The following is a 26,965-nucleotide window of genomic DNA, read 5'->3' as shown; positions in this document are numbered from 1 at the left end:
TTGAACGAGAACCCAGTGACAATTTTATTATACCTTTTTTACTTTTTGAGAAGATGGAAGACTGCATCAAGTTCATATGTTTGTGTCTTGAAAATTAATATCAGATAAAATTCCACAGAAACAACTCATACATATTTTCCTTAATTTCTGGAAGAACAAAAAGAACATCAAACTGTTCTGAATAAGGATCTGAGAACTTCCAAAATTTTAACTGTTAAAACAACATATACATATGTTCTAAGTATTTTATACACTACAACACATTCCCCCCCCCAACAACTTATCCAGTTATCATAAAAATAAAGCAGCTTGGCATTTTAAAAACAAAAAACAGCCTATTTTGAAGTCTGATGAAACAAATCATGTAGTCTCAATGGTTCCCATTAGCATTTCTCTGGCTATTGTGGCAGTGGGGATAAGAGGATTCATGCTGGAGTCAAACTTTCCAGGTTTTTTTTTTTTTTTTTAAATGCCTTTCTGCTTCTGGCCTTGGTGTGTCCAGCATTCCAGTGAGGTTTTTGAAAGGCAGCAGTGTTTTATGGATGTTTTCTAGGAGTGTGTAAGGAAGAATGACAAAAGCTTTAGTAACAGCCATCCTTCCACGAATCATCTGTTATCGGACGACAGGTTTTTGTCATTCCCAGAGACCTGCTGTAAAGAGATACAATAAGAACAGGAAATTGATTTTACAAATCAAGTGTTGAGTCAGGGAAAAAAAGCTGGAGGATTGCTTACTTCAACAGTGCATTATAAGAGTCATTGTTTAGGTCATTTCAGTCACAAGGGGAAATTAAAGCTACACACAGTAGTATGTCTGAAAATAAACAAGGATTTTTGTCCCCATCATATTACCTCCATTCTCTAATTTGCACTACCACCTGTACACACACCTACATTTGGAACCCCATATATGGTATAGGAGTTGAGAGTGTGGGCAATATGAAAATATACTGATACTGTTAAATTGTGCTCATGTTTTTCTGAGATCAAAATATTTTATGCTATTTCTTTTCTTTTTTTAAATAACAATTACAAAACGCTGATTGGAAGCAGCTGATGTTAACTAACATTTTTTCCCCTCCCTATAAGCAACTGTCAATTTATCTCTCTACTGTTTTTTTTTCCTGTTTCTGCTGGCAGTTTGGGAGCAAACAAATTGTTAGACATTATGCATCATAGAAATGTCAAGTAGTGTGATATCACCTGATCTATATATTGCTATACATTATATGGACATGAGTGTTTTACTGGGAAACATGGCACTCGCATTTTTCCATATGGACTACAGCCGGATGACAACCGTGACAAATCTTGGTTACTTGTGAGGAAATCGATGAATTGTTTTGATAAATTTGGGTACTTTTTGTGTGAATGTGTCTATATAATAAAAACATCACATGTTGGCTTGAAAATATGAAGTTATCTTCTCGTGTTGAAAAACTAATTTTTCATATGAAATATATGATGAATCTGAGTGACATATTTGAATAATATTGGATTGTGGTGAGTGGTACATATATCAGATATATTCCATTCAGCTAGCATGATATTAAACAAGTAGAAGATGAGTTCAGTATTAGGGGTGTGCATTGGCACAGCCCTCACGATTCAATTCGATTACGATTCGGAGGGTAACTATTCGATTCAATCCGATTCTACGATGCATTGTGATGCGTTAAAATTTTACTGAAAGCAAGGCAAATTTTTCAGTAGTCATGAGGCAATACAAGCAGCAGATACTGAACATTTTATTGGCTGTTGTGTGTATCACTCTTGTTTTAAACAAAATAAAATTGAATGTTATAGAGTTTCAAATATGAAAAAGAAAACAAATTACAGCTTTTTAGTGCTTTGAATGAGATCAGATCTTTCTTTTTTACACACAGTAAAGTAGCAGCCTTTCACACAGGGCACCTGAACTCCTGTGCAAACTCAGTAATAACAGTCACTGTATTTTAACAACAACCACCCAGCAATAAAAATAGTCAAGAAAATATTCAAGAAAAAATTGAAGTGCGGGGCGGCACGGTGGTGTAGTGGTTAGCGCTGTCGCCTCACAGCAAGAAGGTCCTGGGTTCGAGCCCCGGGGCCGGCGAGGGCCTTTCTGCGTGGAGTTTGCATGTTCTCCCCGTGTCCGCGTGGGTTTCCTCCGGGTGCTCCGGTTTCCCCCACAGTCCAAAGACATGCAGGTTAGGTTAACTGGTGACTCTAAATTGACCGTAGTTTGTCTAATGGTTGTCTGTGTCTATGTGTCAGCTCTGTGATGACCTGGCGACTTGTCCAGGGTGTACCCCGCCTTTCGCCCGTAGTCAGCTGGGATAGGCTCCAGCTTGCCTGCGACCCTGTAGAAGGATAAAGCGGCTAGAGATAATGAGATGAGATGAAATTGAAGTGCATCTTTATGTCAGCTTTCCAAGCTTTGGGTGCGTTAATAATAACCTGTCTCTTGCAGTCCTCTTCCTCCGCCTCAGCCATCTTGCTAAGCTACTGCTCTCTCGACTGGCGTGCAGCTACAGACTGCGCATGTCTGTGATGTTGCTCCGGAAATGCCCACGGAAGGTTTTTTTTTTAATACGCTGAATCGATCTGGCATGTTGCCGAATCGATGCTGAATCGTCCATGCCCTGCATTGCGATGCATTGCCGAATCAATTATTGTTGACACCACTATTCAGTATCATGCTAGCTGAATGGAATATATCTGATATACCACAAAAAAGCCATTATTATTATTCCTCCTACACTGCATCTTCTCTTTCAAAATTCTCTCAAAATCTTACGTATTTAATGAAGCAAACCTGGCGACCATGTTTGTTTACAAATTGTCACAGTCGCTCGCTAGCGCTAAAGTTTTACATGTAATACAATACGTATGGCATTTTCAATTCATTGTGACAGTTTACTGCAGGCACTGCTGGCGAACAAAAACACTTTGTGCATGCACAGCAGAAAACTCATTGAATATTCACATCAGCTCTGACGTGTGACATGTTATGACAACCATGCAATATCGTAAACCATATTCAACACTCATTCTCCGTTCTTCACTCTGTTGGTCCATTTGAGTTACATGTTGATCCTGAGACTGAGATGCTGACCTCTTCTGCTCCTCGGACCTGCCTGATCCATCCTGATGCCCTACATCTGGCTGGAGTCTCATCACGTTGCTCCTCTGGAGGACTGCTCCATATGGACAGTTGAAAGTTGCACTTGGAAGATGGCTCTGGACACTTGCAGTAATGCTTTTATGGCTGGGGACTACAGTTAACTTACTAACTTTAGGACTGCAGTTGTCATGAACAATTTTGCACTCAAGTTTCCATCAATGAACAGTTTAGAACTTCAACAAAAACTTCATGTTAAAACTATAACGAATTTCCTGGTTACACAGTTGTACTTTGTGACCATATAGGACACTGTTACAGAAGTAAGTTATTTATAATCACATTGTCCATTATCACCCAAATGAGGATGGGTTCCCCTTTGAGTCTGGTTCCTCTCAAGGTTTCTTCCTCGTGCCATCTGAGGGAGTTTTTCTCTTGCCACCACCACCACAGGCTTGCTCAGTGGGGATAAATTAGGGATAAAATTAGCTTAAGTCCTTAATTTTCTGTAAAGCTGCTTTGCAACAAATGTCTATTGTTAAAAGTGCTATAAAAATAAACTTGACATTGGATAGAGTGGCGTAATACACGTAGGATAAGCGATATGCTAACAATATTGCATGCCATCAAACCCAATGAATGAAACCTGCTAGAAGGGAATAGAATACATTTTTATTCTATTGAAAGTGTCCTGCATGTCTAATAATGTCCAATATTTTACTCCAATGACGTCACTCCCAGTGTTTTCCTGCTAATGAGACGTCTGCTGTCAAAATGATGAACCAGTTCAAAATTAAAATTCTTTTTATTAACTTGCATTTTTTTGTGGATGGGTCCATATAATATAAAGAACATTATACAATGGCACAAAGATATGAAGTTTATCTTCTCGTACTGAAAAACACAATCACTCGTTCATGTTGTTCACTCATGCTATGTCCATTCACCACTTGAAGATGAACTTCATTTTTCACATAACCATGTAATATCCTATTTATATTTGTAGTATGTACTTAAAATTTAGGATTTGTTTAAGTTAGTAAAACCACATGGCCTGGGTACATCCACTGTTAAACTGTGCACAGAATATGAGGAGTTAAGCATTACCTTCTTGGGGTCTGGACAAGCCTGCTTTTTGAGGAAGCTGGAGCAGTAGGTGTCATGCTTCTGCCCACTGCTTGTTTTGGCCCTGTGGTAGCAGTTCCGCCTGCAGAGCACACTGCTCCACTGGCACGCCCTGGTGACTGCACTCTTCGTGCTCCTGGAGTGTGTCCCTGAGCTCCGGCAGTCGCTCTTGCAGACTGTCGCACTGCAGCCATACTGCCCACAGGGCTGAGAGCTTTTACAGGAGCCCGTAACAAGAGTGGTGACTGGCCACTGCCTCTTAATCGGGTGGACACACCTACAGGAGCAAGCAACAGTCGGCACTTATTAGGAGAGCATGTAGTTTAATAGCAGTAATATTTTCAATACCTAACTCAAATCCTTTAAACATTCTTTTTCCTTTCAAAGGTGCCCTACATACAAAACATTGTACACATCACTGAATCATTACAATCAGTAAATTCAGTTTTAAAAATTTCACCAGTAGAGGGCAATGCATTGCCAGTAAATATAGACACCTACACAATTTTCCTAATCATGGTCAAAAATGACAGTCTAAAAGTATTATAGATACTGAGGTTGTCCCTCATCATCAAAAATAAGTTTTAAAATGTCCTAAAATTTTAAACGTTTTCCCAACACTTTCTCAATCTATTGACACTCTTAAAATAGTTGAAATAAATGCAAATACATCATCCACCAAATATGATTGTGGAAGTGTGAAAACTGTCACGTATAAGCAAGGGGGAAACCAAAGTCTTAAACGTGCGTGCGTGTGAGAGAGCGAGAGAGAGGGCTGTTGGCCTGCACAAGTCATGTCATTTAAATTAAAATACACACGCATGTAAAATATGATTAAGCTCAATTAGGGCCTTTTTTTCCTTCCAAAAATAAGTCTTGGACAACTTAATGTTTGCCAGGAGGCGGATACATGAGCTCCCATACTGAGAGAGCTGAGGGAGGCCAGGAATAAAGATCCCCAATTTCAGAATTGCAGATTAGTGGACAGATAGGATGGATGGATAATATGGATAGATGGACCCATCATACAAAGAGACAGATTTTTTTTTGGGGGGGACGAATAGAGAGAGTGAGGGACAGAGAACAGACAGACAGATAGACACAGGACATCCAGACACTTCCTCCATAAGAATAAGATGTTTGGAAGTGTCGCACAAAAGGAAAAGCAACCCAAAAAGGCAGCAATTGAATTTCATTAAACATCTATGGAAGTGAAATCACAATATTTTAGCCCAAACACCTGGTTGCCTTTGCCAGGAGATTCAAAATTTGCTGTAGAAAGGTATTTAAATGAGAGAATTAGTCCAAAAATATCACAGAAATGGTTGCAGGTATTTAAAGAAAATGTTCTGAAGTACAGTCTGGATAATATAAAGGATCAAATCCTTCTTCAGGCATTTCTTCTAGTAAGGCTGGATTATACTTCCATGCTGAAGTTTATTTGAATTGCAAGAGAGAGGTAGTTTCTGGGTAAGCTTGGTGTAAAGAGCTGCACTGACAGGATTTTGAAGGAATGCACATCAGCCTAACAATGAGTCATGTGTATCTACAGCAATGCATATCTTTCAGGTAAATTCTGATTGGTTGAGGCAAGAAAGCATGTCTAGTAGCATACACAGAAACAAGACACTGTGACCCTCTTCCATGTATTTTATTAAAGGAATAGAAAATGTAACAAATACGTGCATGGATTGGTAGCTTGTAATATTGAGAGCCTGTAAGAAAAGTTTCAAGCATGCTTGACCATTTATGAGAAAGTTGTGAGCGTTTTTGTATTGTTACTCTAATGCCACCAGTAGGCTGCCATGTTGCCTGTTGGAAGGGCACTGCATGACATCATTTGGGTGCAAGGCTGAGTGTCGCTCTTCAGTACTGAAGGGGCAAAGCGAAAGGTCCACTAAGGTGACAATGTTGATTTTTTTCACTATACATCTGAAATAGTGTATGAGATGCAACCCTGACTTATGGACAAACTTTAACTCTTTACCTATGAAACGAGGCTGAAGCTATGCGTTATACTTCTCGTTAGCATGCTTAGCGTGCTCTCGACTCATTCATGAAAAACTTCATCAAGATGTCACCAGGCTAGCCTACCGTAATTACCGTGGTAGACAGTCCAACCCCCGCAGCAATGCAGAAAGAGAGTAAACAAACACTGCTTTACTATACAGGATTCATGTGAACATTACAGGAGGGTGCACTTGTACGGAAAAAAGGCAGAAATATTGCCAGAAACACCCAAGCTGCTTTCCAAATGGTTTTCGTAAAGTGTGACATCACTTACAGTACTTAGACAACCTTTATTTGTCATTCAGTATGCAACAAGTGTACACTGAACGAAATTTCATTGCAATTTGGCTCAGCACAGAAATAAATATGAAGTGTATTAAATTAAATTATGCAGCAGCAAAAAATATTATAAAGTGCAATAGTATAAAGTGACCTGTGGAATTAGGAATGTTCAAGTTATAAATAGAAGTTTAGAGTTTGGGTTTGGAGTTCAGCAGTCTGGTGACCTGGGGGGAAAAAGCTGTTACAGAACCTGGTGGTCCTGCACCTAATGCTGCAGAACCTCTTTCCAGAGGCCAGAGGGGAGAACAGTCTATAGTGAGGGGTCACTGATGTTGTTTCTGGCTCGAGATGTGCAATGGCTTGGTGCAATGTCCTGAATGGAGGGAGGAGAAGTCCCAATGATTTTCTCTGCTGTCCTCACCACTCTCCTCACATTCTTCCAGTCAGAAGCACTGCAGCCTCCATACCACACAGAGATTCAGCTGGTTAGAACCCTCTCTATGGTGCTTCTGTGAATATTTTTGTGATCACAAAAAGATTTGTAAATCACAGCCATATTCGACAAAATGGACCATAGCGCCAGCGACACTTCACTGATTTCCTCGAGTATTTCGGACAATGACACAAATGGCAATGATCATGACAAGCAAGCATTACCATATCAATTGGTTACACACAAGAGAACAATATTTATAGACTTGTTTTAGTTAGTCATTACCGAGGCTTTTTTGACAACACAAAATCAAAGCAAGGCACCCATCATACAACAAACATCAAGCTGCTTAGCTGCGTCAGCAATTATTAAGTTTATACCCAAAGGAACTCAAAATAAAATGTATCACACTTAATAAAAACTTAGGGAAGCCTTTGAACAACTTTTTTGCGGACTACTGACCGTGTTGTCTCATTGGTCTTGTCTGCTTTTTGGCCGAAGATTGTGGGAACCGCATCTGGATTCAGCACTGGCTTGTATGGTATTCCTAATGCCCAGTGCATTAGTGTTATTTGAGCAAAACAATTTTCTTCAAAACGTTCTGAGCACACAAGCTGCAAATGTGCCGTTTTTGCACCCGAAGGACCATTCCAGTCAGTCTGTCCCTGTGTGGCAAATGGCATTTATCCATTACCTTCTTACCTTTTTGTCCTTTGGGAATTGATGCAGGCTAGTTTTTTTTTCACTTTTGCCATTGTTGTCTGTTGTAATGTTCACATGAATCCTGTATACTAAAGCGGTGTTTCTTTCTGCATCGCCACAGGGGTTGGGCTGTCTACCACGGTAATTACAGTAGGCTAGCCTGGGGACATCTTGAAGTTTTTCATGAATGAGCTGAGAGCATGCTAATTAGTGCTTATGCTGCCAGGAATGTGTGAAAACTTACACACTTACCTCTTCGACAGATTTAGGTAAGCCAGATTGTATGCAGATCTGTTTGTAGGTAGTCTAGCAAGGTTACAGTCTGCAGGATGAGGCTGTCACAGCAGCACTACTTGTACCAGGGATATAAATATGAAAAGTTGCCTCCCCTCCATTCAGTCATGTAGGAGTACATCAGCTGTTCACTCTTCCCTTGCTGTTTATATCAGCAACATCAGTATTCTCTTCCCCCCCCCCCTCCACTTTTTTGTTAGAGAAAGGGAATTTCAATTTTTTTATATATATAAAAACTTTTAATGAAATAATCTCCAGCCTGGGGCAGTTTCAAGTCTTACTTGTTATGCGGAGCTTCCATGTCTTGCACCCAAATTATGTCAGAGCAATGCCAGAAATGATCGGGGGGACTTTTCTGATTGGTTAAAATGTTTTCAATGGCGGCCTCCATGAAATAGTCCATTCTGCATAGAAACTGACTTCGGGAGATGGATATCTTAATTGTGCGAGTTCCTTATTTTCAATTATTCACATGAATCATTAGTTTATATCCTAATCTATCTTCATAACTGCATTTTAAAAATGGGTTCTCTTTTCCTTTAAGGGTTTCATTGCAATATTGCCAATGTAATACTTTAAACGGTCTTCGAACCCGATATCCGATATGACTATAGCACAAATCATCAAGAAAACGGTAATGTGCAGCAAGATAAGGGAGAGGAAGACAAGCATCACTGTGGGCACAAAATGCATGATTACACACAACAAAATGTGTGTGTGTGTGTGTGTGTGTGTGTGTGTGTGTGTGTGTGTGTACACACACACGGCTCAACACAGGACAGCCAGCCTGAGGAACTGACTCTCCTGTGTTGAGCCATGCGCCTGTGAAGCGGTTGTTTTGTTTTCCCAATATATGAGTCTGTGCATTTCTCACTGCACTGAATTGCATACACTACATTGTCCTGTTTGTGTCCGGCTATTCTGTCCTTAGGGTGGACCAGTTTTTGCTTCAGGGTGTTACTGGGTCTGAAATGTACCGGAATGTGTTTGTAGAAGATCCTCCTGAGTTTCTCAAATAGACCAGAAATGTAGGGAATGACCATGTTCTTGCGTTTGTTCCTGTTGTCTTCCTTGTCCGTTATGTTCCTTTTTCTGCTCTTGAAGAAAGCCCAGTTGGGATACCCGCAGTTCTGAAGTGCTTTCTTGATGTGATTTTGCTCCTTCTCTTTTCCCTCTACCGTTGTAGGAATGTTCTGAGCCCTGTGTTGCAAGGTCCTAATGGCCCCCAATTTGTGTTCCAGTGGGTGGCAGGAGTCGAAAAGTAGGTACTGGTCTGTGTGTGGGGGTTTCCGGTAGACCTCGATGCTAAGGCTTCGGTCTTGTTTAATGTGTACATCACAATCCAAGAAGGCTAGATTATTCCCACTGACGTCCTCCCGAGTGAAACTGATGTTGATATCCATTGCATTGATGTGCTCTGTGAAGGCTTCCACCTCATGGGTTTTGATTTTAACCCAGGTGTCATCCACATATCTGAACCAGTGGCTGGGAGCAACTGCTGAAAAAGTGGTCAAAGCTTTATGTTCCACTTCCTCCATGTATAGATTGGCCACAATAGGGGACACCGGTGAGCCCATGGCACATCCATGCTTCTGTCTGTAGAAACTTTCATTAAACTGGAAATAGGTGGTCATGCAGAGGTCAAGCAGGGTGCAAGTCTGGTCCATGGTGAGGTTCATTCTATCCAGTAAGGTGCTGTCTTGAAGGAGTTGTTTTCTAACAGATTCAACTGCTTCTGTGGTGGGAATGCAGGTGAATAGAGAAGTGACATCATAGGAAACCATGGTTTCATCTGAGTCTAATTTGAGGTCTGCAACTTTAGTAGCAAAATCGTGGGAGTTTTTGACGTAATGTGGCGTGTTTCCAACAAGAGGAGCCAGGATGGTGGCTAGGTGTTTGGCAATGTTATAGGTGACAGAGATTATACTGCTGATGATAGGTCTGAGTGGAGCTCCTTCCTTGTAAATCTTGGGGAGTCTGTATATGAGAGGAACAGCTTCCCCAGGGTACAATCTGTAGTACAGAGATCGGTTGATGGCTTGGTCCTTTTCTAGTTGTTGCAGGCAGCTAACAACTTTCTTTTTGTAACAACTGGTGGGATCCCGCCTCAAGTTTTCATAGGTGGTTGTGTCGGTGAGGAGACCGGTCATCTTTGAGTGGTAGTCCGCTGTGTTTAGCACCATTGTGCATCTCCCTTGGTCAGCAGGAAGGATGGTGATGTTCCGGTCTCTTTAAAGCAATGCAAGAGCCCTCCTTTCTTGGATGGTGAGGTTGGAGGGGGGTGCTTTTGCACCGGCAAGAGGAGCTGATACCTTCAGTCCAAGTTGTTCTGCCTCTGTGTTGGTCAGATTGTTGTTTCTGATTGCTGACTCTGTGGCTGTGATGAGGTCTACCAATGGTATCTGCTCTGGTGAAACTGCAAAGTTTAGTCCCTTGGATAAAACATCTTTCTCTGGTTGGGTGAGTACCCTGTCGGATAAGTTCTTCACCCATTTCTCTTCCATGTCCAGTTGTGTAGCCTGGTCAGATTTCTTCCTCCAAGTCAGCACTTCTGTCTTGCTGGAGGAGGTGGTTTTAGACAGCAATGTTTGAAATTTGCGGAGAAAGTTAAAATGTGGTTTAAATCTATGAACAAAGCAATTATAGCCAGTTTAACATGACAGAATGAGCCATTTGCAGTCCCATTTCAATGCAGTATATCTCGCACACACACACACACGTGTAATGTAAAATATATATATATATATATATATATATATATATATATATATATATATATGTGTGTGTGTATACATACACACGTGTGTGTGTGTATATTATATATATATATATATATATATATATATATATATATATATATATATATATATATATATAAAAATGTACAACCCCGATTACAAAAAAGTTGGGACAAAGTACAAATTGTAAATAAAAATGGAATGCAATAATTTGCAAATCTCAAAAACTGATATTGTATTCACAATAGAACGTAGACAACTATCAAATGTTGAAAGTAAGACATTTTGAAATTTCATGCCAAATATTGGCTCATTTGAAATTTCATGACAGCAACACATCTCAAAAAAGTTGGGACAGGGGCAATAAGAGGCTGGAAAAGTTAAAGGTACAAAAAAGGAACAGCTGGAGGACCAAATTGCAACTCATTAGGTCAGCTGGCAACAGGTCATTAACATGACTGGGTATAAAAAGAGCATCTTGGAGTGGCAGCGGCTCTCAGAAGTAAAGATGGGAAGAGGATCACCAATCCCCCTAATTCTGCGCCGACAAATAGTGGAGCAATATCAGAAAGGAGTTTGACAGTGTAAAATTGCAAAGAGTTTGAACATATCATCTACAGTGCATAATATCATCAAAAGATTCAGAGAATCTGGAAGAATCTCTGTGCATAAGGGTCAAGGCCGGAAAACCATACCGGGTGTCCGTGATCTTCGGGCCCTTAGACGGCACTGCATCACATACAGGCATGCTTCTGTATTGGAAATCACAAAATGGGCTCAGGAATATTTCCAGAGAACATTATCTGTGAACACAATTCACCGTGCCATCCGCCGTTGCCAGCTAAAATTCTATAGTTCAAAGAAGAAGCCGTATCTAAACATGATCCAGAAGCGCAGACGTCTTCTCTGGGCCAAGACTCATTTAAAATGGACTGTGGCAAAGTGGAAAACTGTTCTGTGGTCAGACGAATCAAAATTTGAAGTTCTTTATGGAAATCAGGGACGCCGTGTCATTCGGACTAAAGAGGAGAAGGACGACCCAAGTTGTTATCAGCGCTCAGTTCAGAAGCCTGCATCTCTGATGGTATGGGGTTGCATTAGTGCGTGTGGCATGGGCAGCTTACACATCTGAAAAGACAACATCAATGCTGAAAGGTATATCCAAGTTCTAGAGCAACATATGCTCCCATCCAGACGACGTCTCTTTCAGGGAAGACCTTGCATTTTACAACATGACAATGCCAAACCACATACTGCATCAATTACAGCATCATGGCTGTGTAGAAGAAGGGTCCGGGTACTGAACTGGTCAGCCTGCAGTCCAGATCTTTCACCCATAGAAAACATTTGGCGCATCATAAAATGGAAGATACAACAAAAAAGACCCAAGACAGTTGAGCAACTAGAATCCTACATCAGACAAGAATGGGTTAACATTCCTATCCCTAAACTTGAGCAACTTGTCTCCTCAGTCCCCAGACGTTTACAGACTGTTGTAAAGAGAAAAGGGGATGTCTCACAGTGGTAAACATGGCCTTGTCCCAACTTTTTTGAGATGTGTTGTCATGAAATTTAAAATCACCTAATTTTTCTCTTTAAATGATACATTTTCTCAGTTTAAACATTTGATATGTCATCTATGTTCTATTCTGAATAAAATATGGAATTTTGAAACTTCCACATCATTGCATTCCGTTTTTATTTACAATTTGTACTTTGTCCCAACTTTTTTGGAATCGGGGTTGTATGTGTGTATATGTATGTACATATATACACACACACACACACACACACACACACACACACACACATACATGCATATATACACACACATGCATATATACATATATGCATGTGTGCATGTATGTATGTACACGCGCACACACACACACACGTGTGTATATACATACATACATATACACATATGTATGTGTATGTATGTATGTATACACACACACACACACACACACACACACACACGTGTGTGTGTACAGTACATACATACACATGTATATATGTATGTGTATATGTATGTATGTATATACACACTTTATATACAAGTGCTGTCAAGCGATTAAAATATTTAATCACGATTAATGTCGCGACTGTCATAGTTAACTCGCGATTAATCGCAATTTAATCGCACATTTTTGTCACATGAAAAACCATTGTAATTCTCTTATCAGCATAAAAAAGTGAATGGGCTTGCTTTGTACCAATGTTTTTTTTTTTTTTAATTGCAGAGCATAACACGTCTTGTCACAGCCACTGACATCCATAACTTCCATATTAGATGAGAAAACCAAGGGATGAAAAATAAAGTGCATATCACTGTGAAAATAAAAAAATGTTTTATTTTACTCTTCATTAGTTTCTTTTGAAGAGAAGTACTTGCCATAAAAGAAGAAAAAAACAGATAACAAAAATAAAAACATTCATCATAGTGTGGCACTGTATTATCTAATTCTCACTGCTTATAACTATACACCTACCCGGTGGAGATGAGCTGGGAAACTGAAGACTGAAGGAACAGTATTGAAAAGTATTTTTCCAGTCTCACCTGTGAAAGGTAATCCCATGTGATCTTGTTTGGACGGTAAACCTGTTGGTACAGTTAAACGCAGCACATGAATGAGGCATCTTTATTCTCGGCTACTGTCTAGACGCTATACCAGAGACGGTTGAAGAATCTCCACTTTGCCTCATCCAATATGGCGGCGAGGATGTTTATATGTCTATGCCTTTCTCCATCACTCACACGTACTCTTATTGAAGCAGCGCGCGACAAGCCTCAACAGGAACTACGGGTGACTCGAAGGGCCAAATTAGAATTTGCGTTAACGGCACTATTTTTTTTAATCGCGTTAAAGCGTTATTATCGCGTTAACTTTGACAGCACTAATATATATATATATATATATATATATATACATACACACACACACACACACAGTGCCTTGAAAAAGTATTTCATACCCCTTGAACTTTTTCACATTTTTCCACCTTAGAACCACGAACTTAAGTTTTTTATTGAGATTTTGTGATAGACCAACACAGAGTAGCACATAACTGTGAAGTGAAACGAAAATGATAAATGGTCTTCAAAATTTTAAACAAATAAAAATTTGAAAAATGTGGTGTGCATTAGTATTCAGCCCCCCTGTCCTCTGATACCTATAAATACAATCCAGTGCAATCAGTTGCCTTCAGAAATCATCTATGAATGAATGAACCCTTTATTGTCACTAGTCACAAGAACCAGTGAAATTAGCCATCAACCTGTCCGTATATATACATACAAACAATTGACACAGGGGTAGACAAGACAGGAAGACAGGGATGACAAATACAGAATAACATGAGGGGAGAGGAGGAGAAAAAAACGACCCCCACACTATGCTTCTGTGGGGAGCACAGTGTGGGAACATTTAAAAAAAAAAAACCTCAGCACAAAAAAAAAAAAAAAAAAAAACAGTACACTTTACAACATGAAAACTCGGGACTCGAGGGGGAAGGGAGTGAGGGAGGGGGCAATCATGGAAGGGGGGGAAGGGGGGGTCAGAAGTATAGGTAACCCAGCGCAAACGAGCAGTCCGGTCCTGCAGCCAGACATCGCTTACCGACTTGACACACTGGGGGTAAAAAAATTAATAATTAATAAATAAATTATTAATATTAATTAATAAATTAATTGAAAGAAATAAATTAATACATTAAATAATAAATCTAATTAGAGTCCTACTGTGTGTAATTTACTCTCAGCATAAATATACTTGTTCTGTGAAGGCCTCAGTGGTTTGTTAGAGAACACTGAAGAACAAACAGCATCATGAAGACCAAAGAACTCACCAGACAGGTCAGGGATAAAGTTCTGGAGAAGTTTAAAGCAGGGTTAGGTTATAAAAAAATATCCCAAGCTCTGAACATCTCAAGAAGCACTGTTCAATCCATCATTCAAAAATGGAAAAAGTATGGCACAACTGCAAACCTACCAAGACATGGCCGTCCACCTAAACTGACAGAGCGAGCAAGGAGAGCACTGGTCAGAGAAGCAGCCAAGAGGCCCATGATCACTCTGGAGGAGCTGGAGAAATCCACAGCTCAGGTGGGAGAATCTGTGCACAGGACAACTATAAGTCATACACTCCACAAATCTGGCCTTTTTGGAAGAGTGGCAAGAAGAAAGCCATTGTTGAAAGACAGGCATAAGAAGTCCCGTTTGCAGTTTGCCAGAAGCCATGTAGGGGACACAGCAAACATGTGGAAGAAGGTGCTTTGGTCAGATGAGACCAAAGTTGAACTTTTTGGCCTAAATGCAAAGCGCTATGTGTGGCGGAAAACTAACACTGCTCATCACCCTGCACACACCATCCCCACTGTGAAACATGGTGGTGGCAGCATCATGCTATGGGGATGCTTTTCTTCAGCAGGGGCAGAGAAGCTGGTCAGAGTTGATGGGAAGATGGATGGAGCTAAATACAGGGCAATCCTGGAAGAAAACCTGTTGGAGGCCGCAAAAGACTCGAGACTGGGAAGGAGATTCACCTTCCAGCAAGACAATGACCCTAAACATACAGCCAGAGCTACAATGGAATGGTTTAGATCAAAGAATATTCATGTGTTAGAATGGCCCAGTCAAAGTCCAGACCTAAATCCAATTGAGCATCTGTGGCAAGACTTGAAAATTGCTGTTCACAGATGCTCTCCATCCAATCTGGCTGAGCTTGAGCTATTTTGCAAAGAAGAATGGGCAAAAATTTCAGTGTCTAGATGTGCAAAGCTGGTAGAAACATACCACAAAAGACTTGCATCTGTAATTGCAGCAAAAGGTGGCTCTACAAAGTATTGACGCAGGGGGGCTGAATACTAACGTGCATCACATTTTTCAGATTTTTATTTGTTTAAAATTTTGAAGAGCATTTATCATTTTCATTTCACTTCACAATTATGTGCTACTCTGTGTTGGTCTATCACATAAAATCTCAATAAAAAACTCTTAAGTTCGTGGTTGTAAGGTGGAAAAATGTGAAAAAGTTCAAGGGGTATGATAATTCTCAATCTCAGACCAGGGGGAAAAACAAAAAAAGGAAACAGCCCCTCAACTTGGAATTCATACTCAGGAAATCACGATGGTCTCCTGAACACCAAGTTTCTCCTAGTTCAACAAGAGATGTCAAATCAACATGACTGCATGCAGCATCAGTAAACAAACTAGCATTTCTCATCTTTAAATGATGAATCTTTATATACACTGTACATATTTGTGAATCAACATGCAGACATTCGCTTGATGAATCTACAATGCTGACTATACATGCTGCTTTGAGGGGGACAATATACATCCATGTTTGTCCCCACTTGTTTCTAAAATAGCTCAGAGGTCCGACTTTCCACTTCCATGTTAAGTCAAACATAGCCTTATGTCCAAGCATCCTGCTTCACATGTTTACAAATATGTTGACAAAAGAAATACAAAAGTCAGCACTTCGACATTACAGGAAGCAGCTCAGGGCTGTTATTCCATCTTAGGGAGGCACTACTAAATATTAATTCTAGGGGTGCTGATAATTATGAAACCAGGTTTTGCAGAATTTCACTAATGAAGACAACTTTCTGTTCAAGCTGAAATCACTTTGTTTAAAAAAAAAAAATTATAAAAAGGGTAAAAGGTGCCAATAATTATCAGATACTGTACAACTTCAGTTTTACTCATTATATTTTGGAATACTCCATTTGCACACTCCCCCTCACCCCATCCTTTGCGTCTATCTACACTACACAAATTAAATTTGCATCTACACTGATGTGCTCTGCATACACTCATCTGACATCATACTAGTTTGAGGAATAACCAATTTCAAGAGTCACTTAACTATTCAAAATAATGTGAATGACCAAAACCCTTCAGAAACACTTTCAATAAACAGAAAATAAATGAAAAATGATTGCCTCAACCTGATTAAGGGGGTGTTTGAAGGAGTGAAGAAAAGGGATGACAAATCATCCACCTATTCCACAATAGGGTTTGTGGATGAGGGTGAGGCAGCAAGGGATTGAGTACCGACCTGTGGGGGACTGGGGCAGGTGGGACATGCGGCTGCCTGAACTGTGCAGGTTAGCCTCCATGCTGCGGCTGTTTCTTACTGCTTCCAATGAGCGCAGGCTGGTGCGTGGGGCCAAGTTAGGCATGCTGTGTCTTAACTCCTCTGAAACCCCCACAGACAGACAGACACACACACACACAACTCAGTTTTGCTGTAAAAGGAAAATGGTTACATGCACTCACCATTCCTTTCATGAGAGTGCAGAGTGGAATGGTGTTTAACTTTTCACTGATGGATCACTAGATTGTAAGAGGGCTATTATAATGAATAATAATTATTCATTCAGCATTTTCTTTGGGTGCTTTCGCAGCATTGAGTCCATCTGAATCGAAACCTGATGCATTTTCCATCTCAGGGCATTTCGTTCAGGCAGAGAATGAAGAAATTACATTTAGCTTTAGGAAATTAACTACCATGTGCATTTTTTGCAAGTGACTGTCTGCTAGCTGCTAAAATGTGCTGCTAGATGCAAACAGAGCTAAAGGACAGTGCAAAAATTTCATGCATTTTGGAGATTCAGACAAATAACACTTTAAAAACAGTGGATGCAGGACACAATGTTTTAAACTCATATCATTATCTAGTAATTTATTGAGTGCAGACTCCGTATTTAGGTGATTTATGAGATTGTGTACTTGGCTCAGTTTTGTTCACATTTCCCATCAGTGTATTTTTGACAACGAATGAAAGAATTTTACAAATGTTTTTTTTCTTCCTCCTTATGCACTCCACGGTTTTGCTTTTTGGTTTATTTGAAAACAACTCCACTTCCAATTTATCACTAGATTCGTATTATATCATCTCCCAGCCCTATTGTACATGAAGAATTCCAAAAAATTTGAGAGGTGTAAATAAAAACAATGTTATGATTTGCAAAACACACACACACACACGTTACTTACACACTATATACTTGGTCATTTATTTATTGAAGAAAATGATCCAATATTACACAACTGAGAGTGGCAAAAATATGTGAACCTCTAGGATTAGCAGTTAATTTGAAGGTGAAATAAAATTAGAGTCAGGTGTTTTCAATCAATGGGATGACAATCAGGTGTGAGTGGGCACCCTGTTTTATTTAAAGAAGAGGGATCTATCAAAGTCTGATCTTCACAACACGTTTGTGGAAGTGGTCACACCAGATACTGAAAGCAAAGGGTCACATACTTTTGCCACTCATATGTAATATTGGATCAGTTTCCTCAATAAATAAATGACCAAGTATAATATTTTTGCCTCATTTGTTTAACTGGGTTCTCTTTATCTACTTCTAGGACTTGTGTGAAAATCTGTTTTAGGTCATATTTATGCAGAAATATAGAAAATTCTAAAGGGCTCACAAAATTTCAAGCACCACTGTAGGATTTGATATAATCGTGATAAATTGGCACCAAACTAATTGTATAAACTAATTTGTATTTTAGAGTTTTGTACTTCAGCTTTAAAATTGTAAAAATAAATACATTTATTACAAATGTCTTCAGTGTTTAATTTCATTAAAAACATAATAAAAAAAAGTTTTTTTTTTTTTTTTTTTAAATGCGCAAAAATCACCCACCCCTAATGTGCACTGGAAAATAAATAAGAAACAGCAAACAAACCACAACCATTTAGCCCTAATTCAGACTCCATAATTGGACAAATAAATGTGAAATTTGAGTTTTCCAACCTAATCCCTGCCTTCTCCCTCCCTAATCTCTTCTTTCCATGTACATGGAAATGTAATGACAGTGCTATCCATGATAATTGTACATACTCTCCAGATGTGGTAGAGGGAGATTAGACTGAAAAACGCTGCAGTACGCCATTAAGTCAACACAAGGCACATGCTGTAAAAACAGGAACATCTGACAATAGAGTATCAGATACAGAAACCATGCTCTCATTCATGCAAATAGACCCATGTTGCCAAAAAAAAAATTTCATATTAATGCCCAACATCAAGCCCCAAGCACTTTAAGCATTAAATCAAATATCTGACAGGCTTAAATATAAACCTGGAGATTGTAAATTAACCTTGCTTTGAATCTTACCCTCACTCCGAGTAAATTTGAGGAGTTCTGGTGCTGTGCCCTGAAGGGAGCGCCTGGGCAAATGTGTTCCACCTGCAGGCGATGGACAGCGAGGTGAGGTACCAGGAGAAGGCGAGTGACGGCGGTGGAGGTGTGTGAAAGGCATGCTGTCTGCCTCTTCATCCTCCAAACTGTAAGAGTCCAACTCCTGATCACTGTACGTGCCTCGCCTCAATGAGTGCAGTGAAGCCGCAGAGCTCCGCCGTGATGCTGAGGCTGAGCTCGAAGCATAGTCTTGCCTCAGACCTACAAATATAAAATTGTGGATAATCCCCCCAAAAAAAAAGAAAACCCACACATTGCAGGTGGGCATAAAGCAGCCAGCTAGAGGCGCAACCTAGCGACAAAGCTGATTTTGGGCATGTAAATTAATCCCACTTACACACACACACACACACACACCTTTTATTAAAAAAAAAAAACGCAATTTGAATTTAAGTCCTATTTTCAGACTTCAAAGATGCATGGAGGTATGGAAATTAACCACAGACACCATGTTGATGTTTAAATAGTTCAACACTATAGCAGCACAAAACTTTATTTTGTTAAACATTCATTTACTGAAAAAAATTTTTTAAATGCAACATGTCTGAATATAGCCTGGTTTATGCTTCAGAAATGTGGCTGATGAAAAAAGAAGTTTTGGGGTCTTCGCCAGATTTCAGCCATAGTGACATTAACAGTTTTTCCCCATATGAGGCCATTTTAATGATAATGTACAAATTCATAAACATAATTCATATATCTGAAATAAAAATTCATGCCTGTAAAATGCAAAATATACCTGTGAAATTAATTTGACATGGAAACAATTGTGAATTCTACACATCTATTTAAAAAAAAAAAAGGAAAAAAAACCCACCACAATTGTGCACCAATTACAAGAGGACGATTCCACTATATTCCAAGCACAAACCAGAAGTTATTTAAACTTGTAATGTGTAGTTGAGTGCTTGTAACTGGTGCACAATTACACCTATGGTTTTACAAACAGACATGACGTTATATTTACAAATACATGACTTATGTTTCACAAGTACAAATTACTCTTCCAGGTCGACATGTTGCACATTACAAGTATGTTTTTATTTCAAAAGTGCAAATCATTTCTATGAATTCACAGATTACATTTATAATCAGTATTTCTCAACCAGTAGGCCGCAAAGCACCATCTAGTGGGCCATGAATTTTTAACTGGAAGCAAATTTTTACTTGTAGCAGAGGTGGAAAAACTGGATTGACAAAGTAAAAGTCCTGCTTAGGTTTTCCTTCTGCCTGTGCTCTCAACACAGGTGATTTCACCAATTAGCTCATCAACCTGGCTTAGGGGATGAGGTAATTAGGATCAGCTGGTTCATTGAATTGGCTGGAGCAAAAATGTGGCAGGGTTTTTACTTTCTGCACCCGGGTTTTTCCACCTCTGACTTGTAGTAGGGTATAATTGCTGGGTTGCATCCAATGTCACATTAAACTATGGTCACAATACAGCTTGCGATGCTTTGCGACAGGTTATCGATGAAAATGAAACATTTTGATGACACATGAGCTAAAAGTTCTGGTCACACAGTAAGTGAACACTTGACTGTCACGCCTTTGCACGCTTTGAGCGCAAATCAGCACACAGATACAGAAGCTGTTTTCACAGAGGCTTTGCAAAGAATCATTATCACGGTCACATTTATTTCTAGCAACATTTATAAGGCTGTTTAAATACTCTGCTTTCGGTTTTGCTTTTGTTTAAAAAAAAAAAAACACTTGGAAGATGTTACAGTCATGCATTTATGTCTGAGGACGACAGCTGACTTGCTAACTTTAGGACTGCAGTTATCATGAACAGTTTTGCACTCAAGTTTCCACCAATGAGCAGTTTATAACTTCAACAAAACAGACTTCATGTTAAAACTATAATGATTTTCCTGTTTTCACAGTTGTACTTTGTGACTCTATAGGACACAGTTATAGAAGCGAGCAATTTATAAAATCACATTATCTGTCATCATCCAAATGAGGATGGGTTCCCTTCTGAGTCTGGTTCCTCTGAAGGCTGAAGTAGAAAAGGCAGCTCTTCTTGAACGTGCTGCTGGACTTAAGAAGAAACACGCTCTTGAGCTGCAAAGGATGCAATTGCAAAGTGAAATAGAGCAGAGTGCCCTGGAAACTGGCATTGCTGCAGTAAATGCAAAGGTGAAAGTTCTGGAGAGTTATGAAAAACAAATGGAAACAAAAGCAGGCTCTGTTGGTCGATCAGAACCCCTGGATGCCATGAATTTGTACCTGGAGGCACAAGGAAAAAATGTAAAGGAAACTTATTTGGATCCGGAGACTTCAACTGAATATGCAAATATAACAAATGGTCCCCAAGACCCCTCTGCAGATGCTTACAGCACAAAGACAAACCCAGCTCTCCTTTCAAACACCTTCTAATCAGTCTCAGCCTACAGCTACTTCCACCATGGTAGCAGCTACTTCTGCTCCCACTGCAGCAGTAGCCACCCCTGCCCTCATGACTGCAGCAGCTAATCCAACCACACACTCTGCACAGCCAAATATGAATAGCGGTTTAAGTGACATTGCAAACCTCTTTATTCAGCAACAGGGGCTATCTTTGCTTCCCACAAGGGATATACCTGTTTTTGATGGGGAACCTTTGAACTTTAGGCCTTTTATGCAGGCATTCATGCATGGAATTGAAAATAAGGCCATAAGTAATCAAGACCGCTTACATTACTTGGAGCAATACACTTCCGGCCAATCGAAGGAACTAGTGAGAAGCTGTTTGCACATGAGTGCAGATGATGGATATGCAGAGGCTAAACAATTGCTGGAGTACCATTTTGGTGACAATATAAAGCTCACTAATGCATACATGGAGAAAGCCTTGAGCTGGAGTAACATTAAGGCAGAAGATGGAAAAGCATTGTCCAGTTATGCACGCTTCCTTCGAGTATGCTGCAACCTGTCTCGAAGTCTGCAAGACATGGAGGAGCTTAGTCTACCCTCCAACCTGAGGCTTCTTGTTTCAAAGCTTCCTCTGAAGCTGAGAGAAAGATGGCGGTCAATCGCATTTGACATCCTGGAACAAAGACAAAGAAAGGCTAATTTCTCTGACCTTGTTACCTTCATTGAGAAGCAAGCTAGGATCATGCAAGATCCCCTCTTTGGTGACATTCAACAGCCACTTCCCACAAAGAAGCTCTTGCAGCCCAAACCTACATCAGATTCCAAGCTTTTATTTAAAGGCAAAAGTAGTTTTGTAACTGCTGTGACAAATGCATCTGCCCCTCCCAAGAGTGATGTCCCCAAGCAACAACCTGCTAACGGCAAATCTCATGTTGCAAGCTCTTGTGCAATTTGTAATGGAACACACGCCTTGACTTCATGTGAAAAGTTGCTTTCTAAGACGCATGAAGAACGTGTTGAAATGTTGAAGAAGAAAGGTGTCCGTTTTGGCTGCTTCGTAAAGGGCCACATGAGCAAAGATTGTAAATGGTGCCTTACTTGTACTATGTGTTCTAAAAAACATCCAGACATCCTGCATATTCAGAAGACAGATGATGGAGTCACAGACCACAAAGGGAACTCCAGTGGATCTGGAAGGTCAATAAATAGTGGATTGGCCTCACTGGAAAAGGAAAGCATTGGATCTAGTGACGATCATTGCACACTGGCTATCGTACCTGTTCAAGTGAAGCTGAGTAACTCCAATCATGTTGTCCAGACATATGCATTCCTTGATCCAGGAAGTTCCGCCACATTTTGCACTGAGAGTCTCCAAAGACGACTGAATGCAAGAGGAAGACATCATAGGATCCTTTTACGAGCCATGGGTCAAGAGAAACTCACTGACAGCATCGTTATCAGTGGCTTAGAAGTAAGCAGTTTGGAAGGGGGAAACTTCTATGGATTGTCTGATGTTTACACACAAAGAAATTCCAGTCAGCAAAGACCATATCCCAAGGCAGAAGAATTTGGAGAAATGGCCACACTTGAAAGATGTATTTCTGCCAAGCATTGATGCTGACATTGATCTTTTGATTGGTACTAATGTGCCCAAACTCATGGAGCCATGGAGGGTGATAGATAGCAATGGCAATGGGCCTTTTGCAACCAAAACCCTGCTGGGCTGGGTTGTCAGTGGTCTCCTCCATGATGAGCACACGTCTCAATAAGCAAGGTAAACCATATGTTTACAGCCATCGGATTTCTGTGGAAACTGTACGTGACCTTCTGGTTCAGCAATTCAACCACGACTTTCCTGAGAGTGCATATGAGAAGGAAATGTCTCAAGAGGATCTGAAATTTCTGGGAATAATGAACACCTCCATAAAACTACAAGATGGACACTACGAGCTGCCGCTGCCATTTAAAGGGGATCCCAAAATGCCCAACAACTGGCTGATGGCAGAGCCTTTGAAGCGGAAGTTTGGGAGGAACACTATCTTCAGAGAAGAATACACACTGTTCATAAACGCTATGTTGAAATGTGGACGTGCTGAACTCGTGCCCAAAGAGGAAGTGGCATTACAGAATGGCAAAGGCTGGTACATACCCCACCATGGAGTACGTCACCCCAAAAAAGGAAGCTTGCGAGTGGTTTTTGACTGCTCCGCATCTTACCAAGGAACATCTCTCAACAGTGAACTCCTGAAGGGCCCAAATCTCACAAACTCCTTGATTGGCGTCCTGCTACGTTTCTGTCATGGGAATGTGGCCATACTGGAGGATGTGGAGATGATGTATTATCAGGTGAAGATACCGCCAGAGCATGTTTACTTTTTGCGCTTCTTGTGGTGGGAAGATGGCAACACATCTCAGCCTCTCATGGAATACAGGATGACCGTTCACATCTTTGGAGCAACATCATCAGCTAGTTGTGCCAGTTATGCCTTGAGGAGGACTACTGAGAACCACAAAAACAGCTTTTCAGCTGATGCAGTGAACATGGTCCTCAACAACTTTTTTGTTGATTCGCTGAAGTCCGTGGATACAGAGACCAATGCCATTCACCTGTACAAGGAACTGAAGGCTCTTTGTGTGGCAGGAGGTTTCAATCTCACCAAGTGGTCCAGTAACAGCCGAGCTGTCCTGGCGCACATTCCTGAATGTGAAATGGCTAAGGGAGTGAAGGACTTGGACCTAGACTTGGAAGACCTGCCACTGGAAAGGGCCCTTGGTGTGCACTGGTGTGCAGATGATGTCGTCTTCAAGTTCCACGTGGCTCTCAAAGAACAACCATGCACCAGGCGAGGCATTCCATCTATGGTCAGTTCAATGTATGACCCGCTAGGATTTCTTGCCCCAGTGACCTTTCCAGCAAAACATCTGCTACAAGAACTTTGCAGGCTTAACCTTACCTGGGACGAAGACATACCCAATACTTATGCACAATCCTGGAAACGTTGGCTGCAGGACCTTGAGACTCTCACAGACTTTAACATCACCCGCAGTTTCAAACAGGCATGCAAACTGGTCAGGGGTGAAAAAGGTGAGAAGGATGCACGGGGACACGGCACGCGCGCAAAAGTACATTTCGTAGTCTACGTTACAAAAAAAATTGCAACCAGTGACATCTTGAATTTAATACAGTACAAAATAACTTTCCATAAACATGTCTTAATAAGTTACTGTTGAGTGGCCGGTAAATTGTACCATTTATTTGTCAGTGGCTGGTAAAGTTTGATATTTTGTGAAGTTAATTTTCACCCCTGTGTACAACACAGTGGGCTATTTACAAAAAGGTATATATTACTGCCTGTGCTATCTAACAGACCTACCCCAGAGGACACACCTGGCCAATCCCTGTCTGTCAATTTTCTTAAAGACATCACCTATGTGAAATCAGGGGCGGATCTAGAAAAATATTTATGGGGTGGCAAGAGGGGGGCAGGAATTTTTGAGGGGTGGCAACGTATTACAGACATGTATATATACTGAATTTAATCACAGTTTGACAACAAATAGTATGTACACACTACAAAAGGGCATGGGCTGCCATTTACAAACTCATACAGATAAACTTAATCTCATGCCTTTATTGTTCACGAAGAACACACATTCTCAGATGAGGTCTATACCGTTTCTGGACAGTTTTATACTGTATATGCAAAAGAACAGACACTAAAAAACAACAATAACAACACTGCTTCAAGTTCAGCATGATTTAAACCATTTACACCAGTGTCACATTTTATAGTTTTTTTTTCCCTCACGCTTTGTAAAGGCTCACCAGTGAGCATAACATGAACTTGTCATGCCTACAACAGCTGAATGCGGCGATTTCCATGTTGCTCAGCAAAACGCTTCACAAATTTATCAAGATCTAATGCTTTTGTGCGCTTTGATTCAATGCTGAGTACAGCCAAACTTGATAGTCTCTTTTCTGTCATAGTCAACCGCAAATAAGTCTTTATGAGCCTGAGAGATGAAAAACTTCGTTCACAGGATGCACTGCTCACAGGCAAGACAACCGCTATTTTACACAACCTGAACAACTAAAAAAAAAAACATCATCATCATCTTGGTATGGGTCCAAAAACAGTGAACTCCATGAGAGTGGTAGGACTCTCCTGTTCCCCCTTTTTTCTGTCTAGTACTCTCCTCGTCTGATGTAACTCATGTTTAAGATCCTCAACATTTGAATCATAAGCTTCAGCCAATAGCAATGTTTTCCTTGACAGACGGTGAATCAATATTAACTTTTGTGGCCGACTTTACACAAAACTAATGTCAGACCTAGCTAACATTAGGCCAAAAAAAAAAAAAAAGTGTGTTTCAGGTAACATGAAATACTAAAATAAGGTCGGTAGGTAGGAAATTTTTTTTCTTAATTTGTTTTATTTTGTTCGAAAAAATTAACACAAGTAAACATCTTACAAAATAGCATTTTGGCACAGAATCCTTTATACCACACATCATCATAAAATAAGTGTTTTAAATCTTTAAACGAATAAAAAAAATATCGCAAGAGTTCGAGTTATGATCTGCGGAAGCGTATTGCTGCCACACTCAAAAAAAAAAAAAATTGGCTTAGACTCAAGTAATTACGTGAAAAGATATTGTTAACAGAGTTATCACGTTTTTACAATATATTTATCATGTAATAACATATCACGTAATTTCATGATACGAAATTATCACGTTATTTCATGATATTTTCGTGTGATAATGTGAAAACACCTTATCAAGAAATAACGTGAAAATATGGTTTAACGTCCTAGGCTAGGCTACTTCCATTAAAAGCAGACGGCCTCGCCTAGCCTACTGTAGAACTTGGGTCGAGCAAAAACACGGAGCAAAAACATGGCTGAATCCTGAATGACTCCTATTTGTATAAATAGGGGACTACATAGGCGGCAAAATGTAGTGTTTTTCCCTGCCATGGAAGTGCACTTGTATACTGAAGAGGAAGCAATTTGCATTACAGCCAGGAAGGCTGATAGAAGTGGCAAAACATTTTACTTTTTATCGTTTCTTTCACAACTTGAATGCGTTGAAACAAAAAATTATGACAAACTAACGCCACTTACACTAAAATATCGAGGGAAATTTGACCGTAAAAACTTTACGGTCGGCAATTTCGACGCGGAAATTCTCGATCGGTCGGGTTACCGGAAACACACTTTTTTTTTTTTTTTTTGCCTTACATGTATAGTTAGCTAAATAACCTTCTCCAACCTGATTTTTATCCTCTCAAAATCAGCATCGCAACTATACTAGCACTGTTCATTCATTATAATTTCATTTTTTGATAGATAGTTAATCAGCTTTTACCCCTTTCCTCCCGTGTCTCCTTTCCTCGCGACTCCTGGCTCCCTCGCTTCGCGCCTCTCAATTTTCCAAAACAACCAATCTCTGGCGTTATCTCGTGCTGCATTCGCCACAGTCGGACATTGGAAATTCGCGCACGTAAATGTCAAATTGGCCGTAATTTTTCTTTGAATTCGTCGCTGCCAACTGGGGTAGCAGCAGGGGTGGCAAGGCTTTCTTTTAGAGTGGCATATGCCACCCCGGTAGATCCGCCCATGGTTATTCACCCCCGAGCGCGCTGGAAACTGTTCCATTGGTATTCAGATTCAGTCGCGAGATGAGGTTGCCAGATC

General features: G+C 40.2%; 1 protein-coding gene across 4 annotated transcripts in view; it reads right to left on the bottom strand.

Annotated features, from left to right (window-relative positions):
• zgc:66447 (SLAIN motif-containing protein-like) overlaps positions 1 to 26,965 on the bottom strand; it is a 129,105-nt gene continuing 102,140 nt past the window's right edge. For 2 of the 4 annotated variants that reach the window (XM_060927596.1, XM_060927595.1), the window contains exons 6-9: positions 18,828 to 19,112; positions 16,753 to 16,893; positions 4,211 to 4,505; positions 1 to 651 (exon numbers count right to left, since the gene is read on the bottom strand). In XM_060927596.1, coding sequence (XP_060783579.1) covers positions 582 to 651; positions 4,211 to 4,505; positions 16,753 to 16,893; positions 18,828 to 19,112 — 791 coding nt within the window. In that variant the 3' untranslated portion in view covers positions 1 to 581. Of the gene's footprint in view, positions 652 to 4,210; positions 4,506 to 13,095; positions 13,290 to 16,752; positions 16,894 to 18,827; positions 19,113 to 26,965 lie in introns of those variants that run through there. The other 2 variants (XM_060927598.1, XM_060927597.1) reach the window with 2 other exon arrangements.

The sequence above is a fragment of the Neoarius graeffei genome, chromosome 8, assembly GCF_027579695.1.
Source record: "Neoarius graeffei isolate fNeoGra1 chromosome 8, fNeoGra1.pri, whole genome shotgun sequence".
NCBI lineage: Eukaryota > Metazoa > Chordata > Actinopteri > Siluriformes > Ariidae > Neoarius > Neoarius graeffei.
The sequence above is the reverse complement of the archived record's forward strand: the minus strand, read 5'-3'. Positions and strand labels throughout refer to the sequence as shown.